The 23,800-nt window shown below is 38.0% G+C and overlaps 2 protein-coding genes across 4 annotated transcripts in view; one reads left to right on the top strand and one right to left on the bottom strand.

The window, feature by feature from the left end:
- The window catches only part of BOC (BOC cell adhesion associated, oncogene regulated), a 73,274-nt gene extending 62,094 nt beyond the window's left edge, over positions 1–11,180 (top strand). For all 3 annotated transcript variants that reach the window (XM_081326490.1, XM_081326488.1, XM_081326489.1), the window contains 10 exons: positions 534–644; positions 2,004–2,210; positions 3,526–3,707; positions 4,425–4,530; positions 5,094–5,216; positions 6,872–7,093; positions 7,676–7,878; positions 8,385–8,455; positions 9,562–9,764; positions 10,467–11,180. In XM_081326490.1, coding sequence (XP_081182616.1) covers positions 534–644; positions 2,004–2,210; positions 3,526–3,707; positions 4,425–4,530; positions 5,094–5,216; positions 6,872–7,093; positions 7,676–7,878; positions 8,385–8,455; positions 9,562–9,764; positions 10,467–10,648 — 1,610 coding nt within the window. In that variant the 3' untranslated portion in view covers positions 10,649–11,180. The remainder of the gene's footprint in view (positions 1–533; positions 645–2,003; positions 2,211–3,525; positions 3,708–4,424; positions 4,531–5,093; positions 5,217–6,871; positions 7,094–7,675; positions 7,879–8,384; positions 8,456–9,561; positions 9,765–10,466) is intronic.
- Positions 11,181–12,148: 968 nt separating this feature from the next.
- CFAP44 (cilia and flagella associated protein 44) overlaps positions 12,149–23,800 on the bottom strand; it is a gene marked incomplete at its 5' end in the record, with an annotated part of 66,738 nt that continues 55,086 nt past the window's right edge. Inside the window, 6 exons of the mRNA XM_081327726.1 lie at positions 12,149–12,712; positions 18,120–18,254; positions 19,552–19,712; positions 20,507–20,708; positions 21,125–21,241; positions 21,884–22,014. Coding sequence (XP_081183852.1) covers positions 12,527–12,712; positions 18,120–18,254; positions 19,552–19,712; positions 20,507–20,708; positions 21,125–21,241; positions 21,884–22,014 — 932 coding nt within the window. The 3' untranslated portion in view covers positions 12,149–12,526. The remainder of the gene's footprint in view (positions 12,713–18,119; positions 18,255–19,551; positions 19,713–20,506; positions 20,709–21,124; positions 21,242–21,883; positions 22,015–23,800) is intronic.

Raw genomic sequence — 23,800 nt, 5'->3', positions numbered from 1 at the left:
CCCAGGTTGGTGTTCCCTTGATGTGATGGACTTCAGTTTCTCAGCAATCATGTTGGTTAGGACTCCATATTGAAAAAAGCTATGTTAAATTACGTTTAGCATTTAGCTACCTATGCTTTCTTTCCATAAATACTTGCTTTTCTAGCAATCAGTAATGTGACTTTTGGTATTTAATGATATGTTTTAGAGTATATATATTATGACACCAAATTCTGCGTGGCTAGAACCCCTAATATGGTCTTACTTCTTCTAATGTCATGTCCATTTCATATGCAAAGTCTCTGTCTACAAAAAAAATTTCTCCACACAGTCATATTTTTAAGAAAACTTAAAATGGAAAAGTTAAGTGAAACTTTTAACTTCTTACAGTGAAAACATTTTCTCACAAAGAAAGCATGCAACTTGCCATATTCATATTAACTAAAGCAATGTAACTCCTTGGAATGCAAATTCCCACAGAGTGGTGAAGTTTATGTAACATCAGTAACCACTTAATATAATTCTGCTTGGTTAATTATTTTTGTCTTGCTTAGGACGACGACCGAAACCAGATATTGTTGCCAGTAAAGAACAGCAGTTCCCGAAGGATGATCCGGGCATTGGCGCTCGAAGTAGCAACCAAACAGATAATAATCGCCTGTCCCGTGAGTCATCTCAGAATTGTAGTAACAATGTTTTTGGGATCTAGAAGCCAGTTTATTTGAAGAAAATAATTGGAAAAGCCCAGACAGCAATACTGAAGAAATGTCAGAAACAAGACTATACAAATAACAAAAGAGAGACTATTTATTCTCTCACTTGTCTCCAGTCCTTATTAGGTCACATCTCTCTCCAGAGACAGTATTGTTTTTTGGCATTAAGTATCTCACATATTATTAGGGAACAACATTTTAATATTTTTTTTAAAAAAATGTTTTTAACTAAAAGGATATTGGAAAACAAAATAAACATTTGAGATTTCTAGCTGTTCTGTGACATACCAGATCTGTTTACATGGGCTAGATGAACATTTGATGAATCTAGGGCAGATATTGGCTATAGGTGGAAACTTTAAAAACAATTCTTATTCATACCTTACACATTCCTGACCCTAACCATCTCTTGTTACTAATATGCTATATTTCTTCCAAAGGAAGAGAACTGTACATTTAAGATGAAATTGCCCAAAAAAAGATAAACAGGAAAAAAATATAAATATGGGTAGAAATCCTTTGCAATGCCCAGTTTCCCCTCTTGTCAATCAGAGTTTGTAAATTCCAGCTAAAACCAATCCTGATGATTCTCTCACTGTTCCCCAAATAAAGACTGTATGTGTGTAAGAAGGCATATTTGATTATCTAAATCAGATAATCATGCTGGCAGCCTGGAGGCCAAGGGAGCAGCTGGGAAATTTGTGTGTGTGCAAATCTAGTCTGGACATGACTAGATCCTTCTGTCAGGCTAGGAAAGATTCCAGATCACTACTCTTCTGTGCTTAGGATTTAGGACTTAATTTTGTTTAAACAACTAGTTTTCATGAACTTTACCAAACTAATAATGGAGCATATCTGCAGCTCAGGGTTGAAATAAGGAGTCCTTGGCACCCTCTGAGCTTGTTTGTTTTCTTGCAGACGTTTCATTTCCCAAATTAGGTGACATCGTAGGTGCACTGATGATTTGGGCAATGAAAACAACCAAGCTCAGAGAGCACCAAGGCCCCTCACTTTACCAAACTGACTAAATTCCTTCCTTCACTGACTTATTGGAAGACAACCCTCTTCTCTTTATGGATGGTGATCGAAAGAAACAATGATACTTTTTAAAAGTAAAATAAAATAAGCACTTGGAGGAACAGTTATAGGATTTTCTGGTTTTTATGAGGTCATGATTGATTTTCCATTCACAAATGCTGAATTTGACATTTTAAACATTAAAAGCAAACCATAATGGTTTTAGCTTTACTCTTCCAATCTAAAGCTGAGATTCATTTCATACCTGTTATATAACCTTCTTAATCTTTACAGCTCCTGAAGCTCCAGATCGTCCCACTATCTCAGTAGCGTCTGAGACATCTGCCTATGTGACTTGGATACCACGTGGGAATGGTGGGTTTCCCATTCAGGCATTCAGAGTGGAGTATAAGAAACTGAGGAAGCTTGGTGACTGGATGTTAGCCAGGAGTGACATCCCCCCTTCTCGTCTCTCTGTGGAAATTAAAGACTTAGAAAAAGGTAGATTTACCTTTCCCAGCATGCATACTTTTCTGCACTTTCTATAGTGGCTTATAATATGCTTGTGATTGAACATTTTATTATTCATACCAAAGAGAAAGTAAATACAGGCGGTCCACAACTGAGTCCAAATGTTCTGTTGCTAAGCAAGAAAGTTGTGAGTTCTGCCCCTTTTTAATGACCTTTCTTGCCACATTTGTTAGGTGAGTCACTGCAGTTGTTAAGTTAGTAACATGGTTGTTAAATGAATCTGGCTTTCCTATTGACTTTGCTTGTCAGAAAGTTGCAAAAGGTGATCGCATGACCCCAGGACACTGCAACAATAGTCAAATATTGAAAAAGGTGCTATATTCAGATGCCAAGCATCTGAATTTTGATCTCATGACCATAAACCAAGATGGGTTATTTCTCTCTATGGAAGGATATATATCCCAATTTGGCACAAGCAGCATTTTGTTTCTTCTCCTAAAAGCAAACACAGTTCCCATTTGTGGTCCCCCCCCTACTTCTAAATATTTATTTTCTTACTGATTTATCATCTCCATCTGCCATCTCCCTCACATAGAGGCTCTGGGTAGTGTACAATAAAATATTAAAAGCATAAAAACACTATATAATATTTTAAGAAGGCAAGAAATGTTAAAATTAATTAAAAGGCGAGGGAGGGATTCAGGTAGCAAAGCAGCCCCAGCACTGCAGGCTCCTCTGTGCTCCCCAAGCAAGGCTGCAGAGCCAAGTTTTTACTTCCTTCTTGAAGGCCAAGAAATATCTATTCTTTAATATGCTTTTGGGATAAAAATAAAATAAAATAGTCACTAAGTACCTTTGACACTTCACTGCCATGTAAGATATGGTCTTTTTCATTTCATTTTTCATTTGGTCTTTTCATTCAGTAGAAGATATTAACTGTGATTATCTGAGTATTAGGACAGACGTCATTGCTTGAAGGAAAAAAAATGAAAACAGGTTTTTTGCTATGTTGTTTAGGTCAGTGGATTAAGGAAATGCCAACAGAATATAATACCCAGTTTTCAGGAAGAAATTATAATGGTCAGATGTTATTCCTCTAGCTCCGGGGTTCCCAACCAGGGGCGCTCGCAACCCCCTGGGGATGCGAGACCATATTCCAAGGGGTGCGAAAACTTGAGTTTTCAAAATTATAGTGCACACGTATAATTCGTGCCATTATTTTGAACTTTTGTAAGGAGTGTGAGAATATATCAGAAGCGTTCTAGGGGTGAGGGGTATAGAAAAGATTGGGAGCTGCTGCTCTAGCTAACCATTTTTCTCAATTGCTTTTCATCCAATCCTTTAGGCACATCTTACAAATTCCGGGTGCGAGCATTGAACATACTGGGGGAGAGTGAAGCTAGTGCTGCATCTAAACCATATGTAGTATCAGGTTACAGCAATCGTGCATATGAGCGTCCTGTTGCAGGTCCATATATCACTTTCACTGATGCCATTAATGAGACAACCATCATGCTAAAATGGATGGTAAGCACGTGATAGAAAACTTATAATTGGTGTGCAAAGATGGGACTATTTTTAAACTGCAGTAAACTTTATCTAATTAAAATTGTACAATATTTTTCAGAACATAGCTCCTATGGTCTTATTTTTATTGCTACTGCAAATTATGATTATTAGCAACACCATAGATTTTTCTACTGCTGTAGATCTTTTTCTAGAATATAACATGGCAATGTTCAGTGCTTCTAGGTATGTGGGACCATGATTAGCTTTCATGCTAATTGGTAGAAAAATATAAATTTAAGCAAAATGAACACGAAAATAAGTCAGATCTGAATATATAAAGAAAAGTAATTTTCTGCACTAATAACAAACCTTCAGCCTTTCACACCTATTAATTGATTGTCTTTTATCAGAATTTTGTGCAGGTTAGCTGGTAAGTCAATTAATAGGTATGAAATTTGCACTTGCATATGGAGGTAGTATTACCCCAGGATTTGGCTTATGGATGCCAATTGGATCCATAATAAAACCTCCACTTTCTTTCTAGTTCCATCATGACAGCTATTCCGCATTGACCATTTAATCAGCAAGTGCTAGAAAAGCAAGAAAATATTTCCTCTTCCTTCCCCTGAATCAACAGTTTCCTTACAGTTATTCTGTTACAAGAGTGGTTTTGAGAACTACCTCTGGGTTCGTTTTTGTTTACTTTGTTTTTCATTTTGCTGATTTTTTTTGCAGTATATCCCAGCCAGCAATAACAATACACCAATTCATGGATTTTACATATATTATCGACCAACTGATAGCGATAATGACAGTGATTATAAGAAAGATGTAGTGGAAGGTAAGAAATGATTACTGGATTAGATTTCATTGATTACTTTCTACATCGTTATTTACTTATTTGCTAAGGAGCAGACCTGTTTATAGAATAAAATACGAAGTAGTATAAAATCAGTCAGCTGATATTAAAAAAAAGTTTTCATATCAGTGCTAAAGACAATATGCAACAATTTGTAGATGTGAAACAATGTGCAGATCTGGTGGAAGCAAGGATATTTACAGGGGAAGAAAGCTATGCAGAAGTGTAGTGAATATCACTGATGTAAACTACTGTTATTTAGTTTCTTTTCTTATCTCGAGCTTTATTTCTTTGTCTTAAATTTAGGAATAAATTATTGCTCCTTTCTTGCAATCTGATAAAATTGCTTAGCCTGAAAGGGAAGAGTATGCTAAGTATGTATTTTCAAACAAGTGAGAAGAAAAGTTCCATTGTTTTCACTGATTACCATAGGATACAATGTTCATATTAGCCTTGATATTATAAATATACATTTACTGTATAGTCTTAGGATAGAGTGATGAGGAGACAAGAAAGTAACCCTTGTGTGTATTGCTTTTGTTCAGGTGATCGATACTGGCATTCTATCAGCCACCTACAGCCAGAGACTTCATATGACATTAAAATGCAGTGTTTCAATGAAGGTGGAGAGAGTGAATTTAGTAATGTGATGATGTGTGAAACTAAAGGTAATTAATGCTAAAGCATCTTCAGAGAATCTGCAATCACTGATTAATCTGCTGTAATTTTTGAATAGAAGTCTCAAAATACAATGTGTTGCTGAGCAAACAGTATAAAACCAACAAAGACAAAAGTTCAATTACAAATGCATTATGTACACAATTTGAGGATGAGGAATAAGTCCCTGCTGGTATTAGATGACAGAAAAATTTACAAGCAAGACAGGGAATATTTAGACCTTTCAGCCTAGTTGATGGGGAAAATGTCAGTATAAAACCCCAAAATGACATTTTAAAATGCTTATATATTAAAGATCAAAAAGATGAGTTAACAGAATAGATCATGTTTCAGTAACTTGAAACATATAACATAAATATGATTTCCCCCTGGTGGCCTCACAGAGGCTCCATTGAATAAATATGGTTTGTAAGATGTGTGGCCTTCCTGATCTGTCTGAAGCTAGTTATCAGCAGCCAAAGCACTAGCCATGCTGGCTAGAACTTTTGGGCATAGATTGCACCAATTTGTGGCAGGACACAGATTCCCATTTCTTCAGTAATATTATTATTAATATTATTGAAGTAGAAGATAACTGCTAAGTGATCAGCACTAAATATTAGCATATTGGCCTAAAGAATGGAAAAAAAATGAATCTGTGATGCAGGTGTAAACTCAGACAGTAATTTATTAAATTTGAGATATGATTTCTTGTTGTTGATCCTAGTAATGAATAGCAGAAATGGTTAAAATAGCAGACTACCGACCTCTTTGTGCATTGTGGTCTGAATAGTCAAAACAGAAATTATTCATGATCTGGGCATACATTGAAAGGGAGCATCAAGAAGGATGCGGACTTGACTAGAAGTTTGATGTCAGAGTGACAAAAGGGGACAGGAATTTCTGGACATACACATGCAATTCTTCTTGAATTATTTTAATATATACAGTGGCTTTAGTTTAGCAAACTATACATATATAGTTCTATAAAATTTCAAATGGAATCCTAGACAATTTCTTATCTGTTTCTCTCCCGCCCTTCCTCCTTCCCTCATGCAGTTTCTTTCTGTGCTATCACTGCAAGATTTGCTTCTGTTTTAGGGAGGAAAGTGGGGCGGAAAACCTGTTTTCTGGGCTTTTGAGATTCCAGTGCATTTTTCAAACTATCTTTCCTGACCTCTGGTCTTTCCTTCGAAACTTGCAGTCCCTTTCACCAGCCAGTTCCCTCAAGACAATAATAGAAATACCCAACAACCTCCCTCCCGATTATTTAAGACTTTCTTCTTTTGTATGCTTAAGATAGATGTTTTGATTAGGTACAAAGCTTCCTGGTGTTTGCATATCATTGAATCTGATTTTGGTCCACAGGAAAAAAAATATTTAACTTTGAGACCATGGCATCATCCAGAACCCATCAGGGCAACTCATGCTTTCTTACTTGGAAAGAATTACCCATGATAATAATATAGCATTATGGGAAGGACTATATCTCCCATGATTTGTGCTAGGAGGAAATGGATATTTTGTCATTAAAATGTAAAGCAATAAATTACATGAATAGAAAAAAGAGGATGAGAAAATAGTTTGGGCAGAAAGAAATTGAAGAATGGAGAAGGCCTTATGTAACATGAGACTCTAACAGTGCTTTTTCTTTCCACCCCTGAAGCTCGGAAATCAGCAGGACTGCCTGGTCGCCTTCCACCATCTACAATATCTACCATACAGCACCAACCACTCAATAATGGCCATACTGTCTTAGGGGCAGGAGCCATGATGGCCCGATCCAGTGACCTGTCATATTTGATTGTAGGTGTGGTGTTGTGCTCCATTGTCCTCATAATTGTGGTTTTTATTCCATTTTGCCTTTGGAGAGCTTGGTCTAAGCAAAGTAAGTACCTCCAAGAGCCAAACTGCATCAGTTTTTCCAGAGAGATATTTTTTTTCTGCATCCCTAAATTACACAGTTGTTAAGTGAAGCATCACATAGCATGACTTGCAATTTTACTGCTGGCTTCTCTATTGACTCTGCTTGTTGGAAACCAGCTATGCACAAATGGTGTAAACAGCCACCAGTTGCAATGCATCCAAATCTTGATTACATAGCGAAAGGGACATTACAACAACTCATAAAGTTTCAGCACCTTCCTAGTTTTGAAGATCACTAAACAGATAGAGCAATTAAGCAAGGACTATCTATAAAATTGTTTGAAGATATAATCCAATGAATGGGGTAAGATGGGATATGAGCAGGAAGGTAGGATTTAGCTGTTGGAAATTCTTTGTATTCTCTGCAACATAGTCCCAGAACTCTCAGTTGCATACTGTAAGAGCTAGAAAGCATGCTGTCTAGGGGAGGGGAATCTAATTGTGGGTACAAAGATAAAAACATAGGTCCAGTCCAAATCTTTTGTTAACAGTTGTACTAGCTGATCTATATTCCCAATCTAATCTGTATATTTCTTTCTTTCAGAACAGGCTATAGATTTGGGCTTTCCAGGAGCAGGACTGCTGGTACCATCTTGCCAGTATACCATGGTGCCTTTGCGAGGTGTTTCTACTCCTCAAGTTAATGGGCTACATTATGCAAATGGTGGAAATGGTTATTTTTCTTCTGCTACAGTTGGATATTCCTATGCAAAGTCATATGATTGCAACTCAGATGAAGCTCAACAGGTAAATTGTTCATCCCTCTTTGGAAACTGCTAGATAACCTACTTCTCGTGCCTCTCATAAAATTTTGGCTAGTATTCAGTGTTGGATATTTCTACAACTGCTTTACCTTACAAGATAGAAGTCAAAGGAAAATGCTTGCCAGAAATATCAATTTCCTACTTAAACTAAAGGAAGATTCAATGGTAATAAGGAAATAACTTTTGTACTTAAAAATTCTGAATAGTTGATTAAAGTAGAATCTTTGAGTTTATAGCTGGAGAAGCAAGCCCCAGATTTACTCTGTATATAAATAATAGATCTATTTGCATGCTAAAATACTCCAACATAAAGTTTCAGTGGATATTGAGTGCAGTTTTCCAAATGAGCTCAATTTTTGTAATGCTAAATTCTTAAAATTGAGTGCCTGCTGCATCACCTCTTGAATTGGCTGACTTAAACTAATTTGACATCTAATCCTTAAATTTTCTCTGTTTTTTTAATGTGCTTATTTTTCTTTCTGTTCTCAGCAAAATGAAACCAATGCTTTTCTGCAAGGGAGGGCACTACAAAATGGAAACAATTTATCTGAATCCCAAAGGTATGGTTTATTTCTCTGGAATATTTTCCTCTTTGGCTTGATGAAGAATGGGATCCTATTCTATATTTTATTGGGCAATCTTTTTCACTAAAGTCTTTTTTTAAATGTAGATTGAAAAATTAAATATATTGAAGCTGTCTTTTGATTCTTCTTATTCAAGTATGCCCAATGTACAATCATAGTTTTTGGTTATCTAAAAAATTTTTTTTCATAACACATCGAAGTAAAAAAGTAGCTTCTTGATATAATTAGAACATATATGATTATGGGAATCAATTTGGTATGAATTGTTGGAAACTACAGGTTTTTCTCCAGGGTGATCTATCCCTAGTTTAATTCTTCAGCTGTTCCAATGGTACACCCGTTTCTGCCTTAAGTAATTCCATCTACCTTATTGCTGGTCATCCAATTCTCTTTCCTTCCATCTTTCCCAGAATTATAGCCTTCTCTAGAGAGCTACATCTTCACATAATATGTTCAAAGTATGATAGTTTGAATCTGGCCATTTGTGCCTTAAGTGAGAAGTATGGGTTGAACTTTGTTTTCTTGGCTAATCATATTTTCAGGGGTCTTCTTAAAACACTAACATTCAAAAACATCAATACTGTTTCTATCCAGTTCTTCAACTTTTACTTTCATGCAGTATCTGCATAATTCTGATGTTAGTATATATAGACACATCCTGGCATTTGAGTATTTAGAGCAGACATGTCAAACTCGCGACATCACATGATGTCGTGCAACGTATCAGAGCTTTTTTCCCGTTGCCGGCAATGGAGTGGGCGGAGTTTTGGGATGATGCGTCTGGCCTGCGGGCTGGCAGTTTGACATCCCTGATTTAGAATATATTTACTCTAGTTATCTATAGAACATTCACTTATCTATTCAAATCATGTGTTTTACAATGCATAAAAATTTGGTTGTCCTAAGAAATAATTAGCATTTTAATACTTAATGAACACCTCTACTTTATATTAATTTGTAAGAGTGCTTTTCATTTGGAATCTCAAACTTGACAATTTCTCTTATTTTTACAATCTTTGTACATAAGAAATTCAGTAATTGTATCACTGATCTCCTCACATGCTTCTGTCTCTTATATTTAGGCTTACTAGTCCTGGACTAGAACACAGTTCTTTTCTCTGTGGGCTGCCAGATGACTCCATAAATCAGCTGTTACAGCAACATGACAACTGCCAACACCAACACCATCATCATGAACAACTCGTTAACCTGTGTCACTCAACACCGCAAAGAAAGATAGGAAATTCCACTATGGAAGATATAAGGAATCCTGTCTTCCATACAGGTCAGTGCCAGACATACCTCAGGTATTTTTTTAAAGCCAGGGGAAAAAGTATTGCTATGAAGAAGAATGAAGAGCAGAATAAGGGAAGATCAATAGACACAATATATTTCTATTCACACAGAGTTCTTGGTTATATATTTATTAAAAATTCAGCATTTGCAAGAGATAATTATTAATAATTGGACTTGCTCATTAAGTATGGCACATTTATATTTCTTGTTTTATTTCTATTGCTAGCTAAAATCTGTATATCTTACCAGTAACTCAAAATGTCAAACAAAGGATTTTCCTCTTAAATTATATCTAGAAAATGTTTAAAGTTTCAATTCTTACATCATCTGGTTGGCCTCCAAAAACGTGAATGGATTGGTATGGCTTTGAAATAACTGGAATGTCAACAGTGATTGCCAGGAAGCTTTTACTAATATGCATCTTAGTAAGCTATAGAACTGTAGATTAGATTTCTTTATTAATCAAATACCAGTGAAAATTACTGAAATTTATCTTCTTTTACCAATAATTCTTAACATTATTAGCTCATGTCTTCTCATGTATAAGTATCAGGATATATTTCTATCTTGTTTCCTACAAAAAACTATGCAGGATCTCAGAGTTTGTTACAATTTGGTTTCCCTTCAAAATATTTTGAATAGAAGAGTCTGATAAAGAATACAATTTGATTCTTATTATTTGTATTTTCAGATTCCACTTGCTGTCTCAGTGTAGTACCCGTTAAACACACAGGGGGAACAGATTTATGCCAAAAGAGAAGACACGTGTGGCCCACAAATCCAGAGGATGTTTCTTCAGGAGAAAGCTCAGAGAAATATTTGAACAGCCTGCCATTGCATAATTCCTCAGATACTTGTTCCAGCATCAGATAAGGAACAAGCTGCCTTACAAAGATTATTCTAAACAGAGAAAAGTTTATTTATTTTTATATTACATTTTTATTTATATATTTATGCACTTGTAAATAGATGTACATGTGCCTTCTATAATTACAGAGGGGAATTACACCATGTGAAAATTACAGCAGGGAATAAACCAAGACTAAGTCAACCATATATAGTTTTGTTAGATCATGGACTTGAAAAGACAGATTTACTGCTTTATGTCTTAAAAAGGCATTAGAGCTGCCTTCATTTTCCAATTGCTAGAGCTGTACGTCTAATGATGAAACTATGGGAAAATCTTTTTCTATAATCGTGTTGGAAGATTTTCACTGCAGAATGCCAAATACAAAAGTTAATGCAGCGTTTACCTGCATTAAAAACAATATATATATATACTGTGTGTCAGTAATGAAGAAAAAACCCACCATGCTTCAGAAGTAAATAAAGCATTTCTCTTTTTTATTAGACTTGGTTTTTTAAATATGTTTGCATTTTAAATCTTGACAATTGTAAAATGATCCCTACAGTTCTTTTAATTTAAAAAGTTCACTGAACTGTTTCAATTAGGAATCAACAAGAGATAAGTCATTCAATAAAAGGAAGCCACATTTTATAAGTATACCTGCAGGGGAACGCACTGACTAGAATACATTCTTGCTGATTCCAGAGTTTTCTACTCCTCAAAAAGCTTTCAACAGAAAGACAAGCAAATTTCTCCATATTGTTTTAATAACTTCTTTTAAAATTACTATCTTACAGTGCTACCATCCAAAGCTTCTTCCTTAGTATACCATGTTTCCCCAAAAAGAAGACCCAGTCATATTTTTTTGCCTCCAAAAATGGGACCAGGTATTATTTTTGGGGAGTATCTTACCTTAGGACCACCACAGCCAGACCTTCCAGCTGTTGCGCTGGTGCTTGATTTCTTCTGTGGCTGCTTCCTGCCATTTGCCGCCGGAGGCCATGTGGCGCATTGTGCTGTTGCCACTGCTTGCGGCAGGACACAGCATGGTGCTTCGGGCTGCTTCCACTCCTTGCACACTTCGGGCTGCTTCTGCTTGCTCGCGCAGCACTTCGGGCCACTTCTGCTTGCTCACGCAGCACTTCAGGCGACTTCTGCTTGCTCATGAAGCGCTTTGGGCTGCTTCTGCTGCTCCTGCAGCACTTCGGGCCACGTCTGCTGCTCGCGGCAGGAGGACACATGGCGCTTCATCCCGATGCGCTGCGCAAGCAAGCAGAAGCAGCCCAAAGTGTGCAAGGAGTGGAAGCAGCCTGAAGATACTGCAGAAGGAATATGATGACATGGGAACCCTCTACAGATATTTTTTTTTCTCAGCCAACTGCATCTTGACAGAATGCCAAAGCTTGCCCCCATTTTTCAGGTTATTGGTGACTTACTTTGGATCTGGTTTAGTCCAAAGTTTCTCATGTGCAGCATGTTTTATACTGTGATAAAGATGCAGATGTATCAGCAAGCTGGGAGAACATTTGCAGAATATCGCTTGTTTGACATGTACAAATATGTATGTTGGGTTAGGAAACAGAACTATTTGAAGATTTTTAAGTTGAAACCCTATCACAGGGAACTCAACTGATTAGAAGAAAGATAGATACAGTTTATTTTATCAAGAATGGTTCTATGTCTTTAATAACTGTAGGAAAGACAGTCATTCAAATGGTACAGGTTTTCTCAATCACTGCATCTCAGGAGAGGTTACAATGTTAAATTTCAACCTAAACAATAGTTCAAGGCAGAGCATTTCTTCCAGAAATAAAATAAACAAGGGTAACTGCTCAAGAGCCACTTTGCTGGCCATATACATGAAGTGACACTGATTTTTATAAAAACCAAAACTAGGATGCTGTTTAATCTATAATCTCATCTCGCTGAAAAAGGCTTTGAGAGGCTGGGAAGATACGACCATCCTTTCGACTCAGGAGAGTTATTTCTTCTTTCAAGACTTCAACTTCTTGGGCTTGCAGCTGAACAAGTGCAATTAATTTTTCCCTTTCCTCAATGTCTGCTCTACGAGGTCCTTGGAATTCTGCCCCCTATAAAACAAAATGCAAAAACTTTTCTAAATCTCAATAATAATCATTCAGATTGGTTGTTGTCCAGGGCAACAAGGACTGCGCTAGGTGTTGAGCTGCTGACCATCTGGTAACAAATGGGCTATAGGACACAGAATTTTTGGCTGAGCAGCAAGTGCCAGCATCTGCAGAACTACTGGAAGAAAGGTTGTTTAATGGTCATAAGTATACAAAGACTAAAAACAAATAATGATCTGCTAATACAAATCAAGTCCAATAAGAAGGGGATATCTGAAAAAAAGATGCGCCAGTTCTAGAAAGAACAACATCCAGAATCCAAAACAACAGAATAAAAACTAGCCAATCAGTGCTATATTACTGTATAATGAATGTTATAATATAACATAAATATTCACTGAATAGAATTGGAAGAACTGCAAAGATCTACTCAGAGCAAAGAAATCAAAGCTTTGCCAGAAGTAGCTCAAAGAGTAGAAACAAAGCAGGGAGAGTAGATCTTAAAAAAAGCCAGCATCACTATTGTTCTCATTCCGAAACAAGGCACCCTCTCCTCAGAAAGAACAAAATTGTCTAACTAAAAAGCAAGAGGAACTGAAACAAAAAATAGCTGAGCATCTGGAAAAGCACAAAAACAACAGAATGTTGCTTGCATTGAAGGTTATTTTTAAAAAAAAAACATCTAGCACAAATATTAAAAGATGCCAATATTATAACATCGAAGATAAGCACTAGCTCACTGAATGAAATAAACCAGGGGTCTTCAAACTTGGCCCTTTTATGACTTGTGGACTTCAACTCCCAGAATTCCTCAGCCAGCTTTGCTGAAGTTGAAGTCCACAAGTCATAAAAGGGCCAAGTTTGAAGACCCCTGAAATAAACCAATTGATGTACAGTAGTTACAACTGAAAATCTTGGATGCAAAATCAACAAGAAAAAAAATCCAAACAGCACATTGTGAAAATAGAAGATCTGGTTGGAAAATAAAATCAAACTAATAAAGCAAATTAGAACAGATGAAAGAAAAAAAGCTGAAAATCAAGACCACCAAATAATACCTGATCAAGAAATATCACCTAGGGACAAAGAAGATCAATAAAGCACTAAAAATAATAAATCAGCAAATAACAGCCAGAGTGAAGAAAATCAGCCAATAGGAAGCTCTAATTGCACATCTACCAACAAAATCTCCAATTTCAAGCAAATCAAAACCATTTCTACCAATTCCTCAATGGAGAAACTGACACAGAAGAAACAGTGTAGTTTTGGACACAGGAATGGGGCAACCCAAAGAAATACACCAAGAATGCAACTTGGATAAAGGGGAAAAAAGCTGAAATGAAAGTGCTTGTAATAAGTTCGATCCTGTGACTCTGGAGAAAGTGGACAGGATTATGGGGAGGCTGAGCACCACATGTTCATTGGACCCGTGCCCTTCCTGGCTGGCTTATGCAGCCCAGGAGGGGACACGAGGCTGGTTCCAGGCGGTTATATCTGCCTCTTTGAGTGAGGGTAGTTTCCCCGCCGCCTTGAAGGAGGCGGTGGTGAGACCTCTCCTCAGGAAGCCTGCCTTGGACCCAGCTGTGTTAAATAACTTTCGTCCAGTCTCCAACCTTCGCTTTCTTGCGAAGGTTGTTGAGAGTGTGGTGGCGCATCAGCTCCCTCTGGTTCTGGATGAAGCGGATTATCTAGACCCGTACCAATCGGGCTTCAGGCCCGGGTACAGCACGGAGACGGCATTGGTCGCTCTGGTGAATGATCTCTGGAGGGCTCGGGACAGGGGATATTCCTCTGTCCTAGTCCTATTAGACCTCTCAGCAGCTTTCGATACCATCGACCATGGTATCTTGCTGCGGCGTCTCAGGGGATTGGCAGTGGGAGGCACGGTTCTTCAGTGGTTCTCCTATCTCCTGGGACGTTCGCAATCGGTGTTGGCAGGGGGGCAGAGGTCGACCGCGAGGCCTCTCGCTTGTGGAGTCCCTCAGGGGTCGGTCCTCTCGCCTCTCCTGTTCAACATCTACATGAAACCGCTGGGTGAGATCATTCGTGGCTTTGGAGTTGGGTATCATCAATATGCTGATGATACCCAGCTTTTCATTTCGACCCAAACCACCCCAGTGATGCCCTCGACGTGATGTCCCGCTGCCTGGAGGCGGTTCGAGTCTGGATGGGGAGGAACAGGCTTCGACTCAACCCTGACAAGACCGAGTGGCTGTGCGTACTGGCATCTCGAGATATTCAGGATATCCCATCTCTCTCTATGGGGGGTGAGTTATTACCCCCCGTAGATAGGGCTCGCAACTTGGGAGTCCTCCTAGATTCACAGCTTTCTCTAGAAGACCATATAGTAGCTGTGACTAGGGGGGCCTTCTCCCAGGTTCACCTGGTGCGCCAGTTGCGGCCCTATCTAGACCGGGATGCCTTACATACGGTCACTCACGCGCTCGTGACCTCTCGTCTGGACTACTGCAACGCTCTCTACATGGGGCTACCCTTGAAGACCACTCGGAGGCTCCAGCTGGTACAGAATGCAGCCGCGAGAGTTGTGTTGGGAATTTCCCGACACTCCCATGTTACACCTCTGCTCCGTGAGCTGCATTGGCTTCCAGTTGTCTTCCAGGTGAGATTCAAGGTGTTGGTAATGACCTACAAAGCCCTACATGGCATGGGTCCGGAATACCTTGGGGAGCACCTGCGGCTGGCATCAACCTCCCTCCGCCCAGTACGCTCCCACAGAGAGGGCCTCCTCGGTGCCACGGGTCAAAGAATGCCGACTGGTGGCCCCCAGGGGGAGGGCGTTCTCTGTGGGCGCGCCGGATTTATGGAACCATCTTCCGGTCGAGCTCCGGATGGCGCCTGACCTCCGCTCCTTCCGGCGCGATCTCAAAACCTACCTTTTCGAACAAGCTGGCCTGGCCTGATGAGATGGGGTTGGGTTTTATTAATGTGTTTTAACCTACTTTTAATGTGTTTTAACTTATTCATGGGCATTTTGTTTAATCGTTTTTAATTTTTGTATCTTGTTTTTGATATGTATTGCCCTGTTCACCGCCCTGAGTCCTTCGGGAGAAGGGCGGTATACAAATTTAATAAATAAATAAATAAATAAATAAATAAATAAATAAATAAATAAATAAATAAATAAATAAATAAATAAAATAAATAAATAACAGCAGAAATGATGAAGAAAACAGCAAGGAGCTGGCCAACACCAGATGAAGATAAACTGCATAGTTTTTGGTTGAAAACCGCCTGGTCTATACCCAAACATTGATAATGAAAGATCCAACAAAAGGATCAGCATTGGGTAATTTCAGGCCAATTCCTGCTTACCTACAATTTTCAAATTGCTAACTGGTATAGCTGATGCAGTCCAATCGCATCTAGTTGAAAACAAAGCTCTTTTCATGTGAGCAGAAAAGAAATTGCTTAAACATCAGAGAGACAAAAGATCAGCTCCTAATTGACAAGATGATTTTGAAAAACTGTAAGAGAAGGAAGACCAATTTGAATGTAGCTTGGATAGATTTACAAGAAGTCATTTGACTCCATACCATGTGACTGGATAATCAAGTGTCTAGAAAGAACAGGAGTCAGTAGAAACATTAAAAGCTTTGTGCAAAGATCAATGGTGCAATGAAAGACACAGGGTTAACACCAAGAGAGGAATCTTTCAAGGTGACTCACTACCAGAAGTATACAAGAAAAAGCATACATGGAATAGAAAAGAGATATGCCAAGGCAAAGTATTTCATAGCTAGTGCACATGTATACACACACACACACACACACACACACACACACACACACTAATTAGCAGGCAAATCAGACAACAAGAAGACCTATTGTTTTGTTGGGACTTTAGAATTAAAACAGACAAAGATATGCCAGGCAACACCACAGACTTAACAATTGTTGATAACAAAGACAAAACAGTTTGGATAGTGAACATTTCAATAACTGGAAATAGCAGAATGGAAGAGAAAGAATTGGACAATATCACAAATTATAAAGACCTGCAAATAAAAGTAGAACAACTGTGGCAAAAGAAAGCAAAATTGTACCAATAATAATACAAGTAGTCCTTAAATTATAACTAGATGCTTAATGATTATTCAAAGTTCCAACATACACCCTCCTGCAAAAGATACTTGTGACCCAGTTCTGAAGTTCCAATGGCTGCCCCTCCCCAACATTCACATGACCAGATTTTGAGTGCTTGGCAACCAGCCTACACTTAGGGCTATTTTCAGTGTTCACAGACATGAGTACAATTTATAGTATTTTTGCCTGAAAGTGCCATTTACTTCCAGTTTTCAGCAAAAAACAGCTCATAGCTAACAATGGATTCACTTAATGGCCCTGCTGCAAAACAAAAAAAAAGTTCATTAAATCAGGTAGATGATCCGCTTTACAACCATCATCCCTTATAATTGAAATTGTCAGGCTCATTTATGGTTGTGACTACCAGTAGGTGCCTTGGATGCACTTCCAAAATATTTGGGGCACCACTAGAACATCACTGGCATTGACAAGATTAGCATTAGTCAATTGCAAAAGGCAGCTTGGAACAGCTTATAATCGGCAATGTTATCTTTAATATTAACAAAATCCCTCTATTGCAGGTCTTGAGAAATTACTTGATTAGATGAACAAAAATTTCCAATTCAGTGTAAACATCTGGTTGACTGTGTGAATAACTATAATAAATAATTGTAGATAATAATAATTATATATTAATAAAACAATTATTTTAATTATCTAATAACCATTTTAATTATCTAATAACCATAATTATAACCATTATAATAATGACTATAATTAACAATAATTAATACTAATTTATGCCATAAACTGGTCATAGTGGTCCAAAGGGTTATTGGCATACTGGATGCCGTACCAAAACTCCTTGGATGGCACTTAGAAAATATGCACATTGACAAAATTTCCATCTGTCAGTTACAAAAAGCTATATGGCTTGGATCCACACATATATTATGCCAATACAGTATAACATGATAGGTTCTTTGGAAGAACTGAGTGCAAATGAAGGCCAATACCAGCTAAAGAATGGCCAGCTATAATTTCACATTGTTAAATTCACACTCTTCACAACAAAACAATCCAAGTATACTATCCCCTTTTTGGCTTGATGAAAATTATGCTTTTGTCTGCTTGCAACCTAAATAAAAAGTGCAATGTATAACTGGATTAAATATCTTAATTATGGTGGTAGAACTGTGGTTTTATATACAATAAAGGTCGTAGATCAATTTGAGAAACTTGGATAGGAGCCGCATATACAGAATAACAAATAATGGTCAACCTCTTGTTACAATCACCATAGAAACCTTAAAAAATAAAAGAAAATGCTTTCGTCTTATCAATCTCTAAACAAAGTAACACATACCAAATTATTCTGCAGTGCATCCAATTTAGCTTCAAGTTTCATCTTTTCAATGCAAAATGCATTCATTTCCTTTAGTTTAGCAGTATTTTCTTTTGTTACCGTCATCTGCTGCTGACGCATCTCAAGGATTTTATCCTGGAAGAGAGCCAGGATATCAGTGAATTTATTAATAATTGCATTCATAGCTTGTATTTCCACTTGAGGGCTCACTTATCATAACAACTAATTTAGTATTAACTGAGAACTCAATCAGTACTGGTTAGGTAGCGATCTGAAAATGTACCACCCACTCAAAAACAGTGTTAATACTTGCAAATTACAATGAAGTCAACATCGGAGTTAAGCAATCACGTGACTTTGGCAACAGGGCAAAGGTCAGAGGCTTTGACTTTCCTGACATTTTAAGGAATTTATCTTTTGAAATAAACTGTAATAAATCATTACAGATACATAGTCAAATAAATCAGGAGAAATATGGGAAGACTAAGTATTATATAAGGGACGCGGTGGCTCAGTGGGTTAGGACGCTGAGCTTGTCGATCAGAAGATCGGCAGTTTGGCGGGTCAAATCCCGAGTGCTGCATAGCAGAGTGAGCGCCTGTTACTCGTCCCAGCTTCTGCCAACCTAGCAGTTCGAAAGAACGTAAAAATGCAAGTAGAAAAATAGGGACCACTACGGTGGGAAGGTAACAGCGTTCCGTGCACCTTTGGCGTCTAGTCATGCCGGCCACGTGACCACGGAAAAGTCCTCGGACAAGCGCTGGCTCTTCAGCTTTGAAACGGAGATGAGCACCGGCCCCTAGAGTCGGAAAATGACTAGCACGCATGTGCGGGGGAACCTTTACCTTTACCTTAAGTATTATATTGAGTGTCATATGTATGACTAGCCAGAATTCATGCTACTGGTGCAGAGCTGGACCTGTCTCTCCTTCCTCTCCAGCCCTCTACAGTACACTTGATTTCTAATTTCTGATCGACCTCACACAACCAGACAGGGACAAGCAAAGGGCCGGATGTGGCCCAGGGGCCATAAAATACCCAAGTCTGCCTTACTGAGTATACCAAACTGTTTCCTTTTTAGAAAACTAGAAATAAAGCATAAGATCATTTAAGTTCAAAAGGCAAAAAATAAACATTTCTCAAAGTTTCTATTCATGAGGTATATATTTTTGTCTCTCACTTTCCTATTATCAGTTCTAATGACTTCTCTGAGCCAATAGTTCACCATTAAAAATACTGCTATTGTTTCCAACCTTGCACATAAACTCTACAAAAGGAGAAAATAAATTGTATGAAATACAGTATCTGGTTTAATGAAGAATGAACTCTTTTCTGACTCCATTTTTAACCATGCCTGAAACTTTTCCCAAAGCCAATCAACCTGATACTTTCAAAGGCTGATTCATAATATTGCTTCAATATCAAATCATACCTCCCATTTTTTTAATGCCATGGCTTGAACTCGCTCTTTCTCCATTACTTTCATCCTGAGTTCTTCCAGGTTTGTATTAACAGAAAGAGTCTGAAGCGCTTCCAAGTCTACAATCCGGCCAAATTTCATCATCATCAGCTGATTGCATTTCTCTTCCAGTTCTAAAAGATGGAAGCTTTAGATTGAAGCCATTTGTACATTGTTTTCCATCTTTTAAACAACATTTTAAATGATAGTGTCTTGAAATACCGAAGCCCAATATTACATTTTCAATAAATACAGCAAGGATGCACACTTACATATCATGCCTAAAACAATGTTTAGTTCTCACTGTAAAAGTAGGAAAGAATCTCACAACTTACTATGTGCCATTCCATTTTACTGTCTGAGGCAAAGTACAAAATGGCTTCTTTTCCTGAGCCTTATATGGAAATTGAACCAGACAAACAGCTTTATCTTACTTTGAAAAAGTGAGATCAGCAAGTTTGATGAGAGAGTTAAGTTGGGCTGAGAATTTGAGGGGAAACAATATAACCCAACATCTTTCATTCCTTTAGAGAGTAGTCAGTATAAGATCAGCTAAACTCATATTAGATCTAAGTAATTTTTTAAAAACAAAAACAAAATAATTGTGATAAGTGAAATTGACATGCTTAATTAGAAAGTGCAAGGTGGTTCAGAGGATACATAGCACTGTGCACCAATGTCTTCTTAGCATCACTAATTAAATATTGCTAGTATTTGCTATCTAACCTTCCTAATGGTAAGTTTGCTTTAGTGGTTCAATATCTAAGATTGTATTGTAGAAGCAGTGTTGTAAGATATTTCCATCTTTTGTATGAACATCTACATTTCTAGAAAACAGCCAGAGTATATACTACACTTGCAGGAAATAATAGTTCATCATCTATGCAAAGTCTTTACATACTAATTAACTTAAAAGTTAGCAACTCACGCTCAATCTTATGTGCTATTTCTCTTCTGTCTCGAATTAGTTGTTTATGCTGTTCCCGGGCCTTCTTATAAAGGGACCTCTGTTCTAATTTCTCTTCCTGCAAAGTCATAATTCTTTGCTGCAAAGTCACTAAAGATAGATTGGTAAATACCAAAGACTGTGAGAGGTCAGAGGGAATTTCTCCATTCGATATATATTCCACCTGCAAATAAAAGTAGAATGCACATAAATCTGGAGAGCTCTGTATTGCTTTGCTAATTCTCACTGATTTTCTACAAGAGTGTCCAAGAGCTGTCCATATGCTTCTAGGTGCACAGTGAGTCTAGAGAAACAAAATAATTCTGTTATTTTCCGTTATTTAATTATTGAAGAAGCTTCTTGGATGAAAAGTGAAATGCCTTCAAGGAAAAACAAGGTTTTTCCAAAAGGTGCCTTTTGAAAAAGAACCTTTGGAATAATTCTGTCCAATATTTCAAATAGAAGTTATGAAGATGGATTGAAAAATGCTTCAGATGTATACCGGTAGCAATAAAGGAAAAAATTACAAACCAACATATACAAAAACAAGAATCTGTCAAAATTCCAATCAGCAGCAGTAAAATCTATCTGAGTCATCACCTGGTGAAGTTTTAGAGGGACTACCACATGCAGCTCATTCAGCCTCTGCTGCTTTTCTCTCTGAAAGGCCTCAAGTTCCCATTCTGCAGCATCTAAGCTGGTTGCTACTACTTTCACCTGTTAAGAAATAGCCATGTTACAAAACAATGATCATCACAAAATGATTTATTACATCAAGGTAAAATAGGAGGAAGTGAACCATTATTTTTCTGCTTATAGGAAGACTAGTTTTTCTTTTTGTCAGATTTTTAGCTGAGGAAATAATGGAACGATAGTATCCGCAAAGCAAAGAATATTATCAAGCAACATGTCCCCTGCTCCCAAGATACAATTAAAGCTCCTTTCTCTCCCCGGTAGTAGCAATATCCAAAACAAGTCTCTTCATGTTACTTTTGTTTTCAGACTAGAAACATTTCCTGACTAGAAACAGGCATGTGGTCACGTAGCCCAAGTGGATGTTTACTATATTTCTAATATAGTCCATATTAAGAAAAGTTAATTGAGGCAATAAACATATCAACAATAACCTTAATAGGATAACAGGACATCTCATCTTTTATTTCAGATGATGATTCCAAACTTTAAGGAGTAGAATAATTAATCCAAAATTTGTCCAGGGTTTTATAGAATTATTGCTTCAATAAAGTAACTGTTTCAGCCTTAATATTCTAACCCACATCCAAGTAAACAGTAAATGTGGGCTTTCAGGAATGTATTACTAGCTAGGGGACAAGTCACAATTGAAAAAGGCCATTGTACCTTCTTTGTCAGTGCTTCATATTCTTTCCTGGCATTTTCAATAGCTTTTTTCTCCTCCACTAAAGCCTCTTCAATATCTAGTCGTTTCTCTCGAAGCTGCAGTGTGTTCTCAAAGAGGGCCTCATCACAATCTGACATAAGAAAGAATTCAAGTTTAATAACTGCTACAATTTTAACTTAGTTTGAGGTTCAGTTTTTTAAAACAGGAATCTAAGAATTAGACAGCTTAAAGCGCTAAGCTGCATAGTTATTCAGAACTGTCCTACTATAAATACTTCCATACATTCTGGAATCCCCTTCATGGATTACTGCCTTGTTGTGGCGAAGGGGCTTGCGTAATTCAATGAAGCTATGAGCTATGCCGTGCAGGGCCACCCAAGACGGACAGGTCATAGCAGAGAGTTCTGACAAAACGTGATCCACTGGAGGAGGAAATGGCAACCCACTCCAGTATCTTTGCCATGAAAACCTTATGGACAGTACCAAAAGGCAAAACGATATGACGCTGGAAGATGAGCCCCTCAGGTCGGAAGGCGTCCAATATGCTACTGGGGAAGAGCAGAGGGCTAGTACTAGTAGCGCCAGAAAGAATGAAGCGACTGGGCCAAAGCCGAAAGGACGCTCAGCTGTGGATGTGTCTGGTGGTGAAAGGAAAGTCCGATGCTGTAAAGATTTTTTCTCCATAGGAACCTGGAATGTAAGATCCATGAATCAAGGAAAACTGGACGTGGTCAAACAAGAGATGACAAGACTGAACATTGACATCTTAGGTATCAGCGAACTAAAATGGACAGGAATGGGTGAATTTAATTCAGATGACCATCAGGTATACTACTGTGGGCAAGAATCCTTCAGAAGAAATGGAGTAGCCTTCATAGTCAATAAAAGAGTAGGAAAAGCAATACTGAGATACAATCCTCAAAATGACAGAATGATCTCAGTTCGAATCCAAGGCAAACCATTCAATATCACAGTAGTCCAAGTCTATGCCCCAACCACCAGTGCTGAAGAGGATGAAATTGACCAGTTCTATGAAGCACTACAGCACCTTATAGAAGTAACACCAAAAAATGATGCTCTTATCATCATGGGGGATTCGAATGCTAAAGTAGGAAGCCAAAAGATAACTGGAATAACAGGCAAGTTTGGCCTTGGAGTGCAAAATGAAGCAGGGCACAGGCTGATAGAATTCTGTCAAGAGAATACGATGGTCATAGCAAACACTCTTTTCCAACAACCCAAGAGACGGCTCTACACATGGACATCACCAGATGGTCAACACAGAAATCAGATTGACTATATGCTCTGCAGCCAAAGATGGAGAAGCTCTATACAGTCAGTAAAAACAAGACCAGGAGCTGACTGTGGCTCAGACCATGAGCTTCTCCTTGCAAAGTTTAGGCTTAAACTGAAGAAAGTAGGGAAAAGCACTAGGCCACTCAGGTATGAATTAAATCATAACCCTGTTGAATATACAGTAGAGGTGACAAATAGATTTAAGGAATTAGATCTGATAGACAGAGTGCCTGAAGAACTATGGACAGAGGTTCGCGACATTGTACAAGAGGTAGCAACCAAAACCATCCCAAAGAAAAAAAAATGCAAGAAAGCAAAATGGCTGTCTGAGGAAGCTTTGCAAATAGCTGAGAAAAGGAGGGAAGCGAAAGGCAAGGGAGAAAAAGAAAGATACACCCAATTGAATGCAGAATTCCAGAGAATAGCTAGAAGAGATAAGAATGCCTTCTTAAATGAACAGTGCAAAGAAATAGAAGAAAACAATAGAATAGGGAGGACCAGAGATCTTTTCAAGAAAATTGGAGAAATGAAGGGAACGTTTAATGCAAAAATGGGCATGATAAAGGACCAAAATGGCAGGGACCTAACAGAGGCAGAAGAGATTAAGAAGAGGTGGCAAAA

The sequence above is a fragment of the Vipera berus genome (assembly GCF_964194415.1).
Source record: "Vipera berus genome assembly, chromosome: 4".
Taxonomy (NCBI): Eukaryota; Metazoa; Chordata; class Lepidosauria; order Squamata; family Viperidae; genus Vipera; species Vipera berus.
The sequence above is the reverse complement of the archived record's forward strand: the minus strand, read 5'-3'. Positions and strand labels throughout refer to the sequence as shown.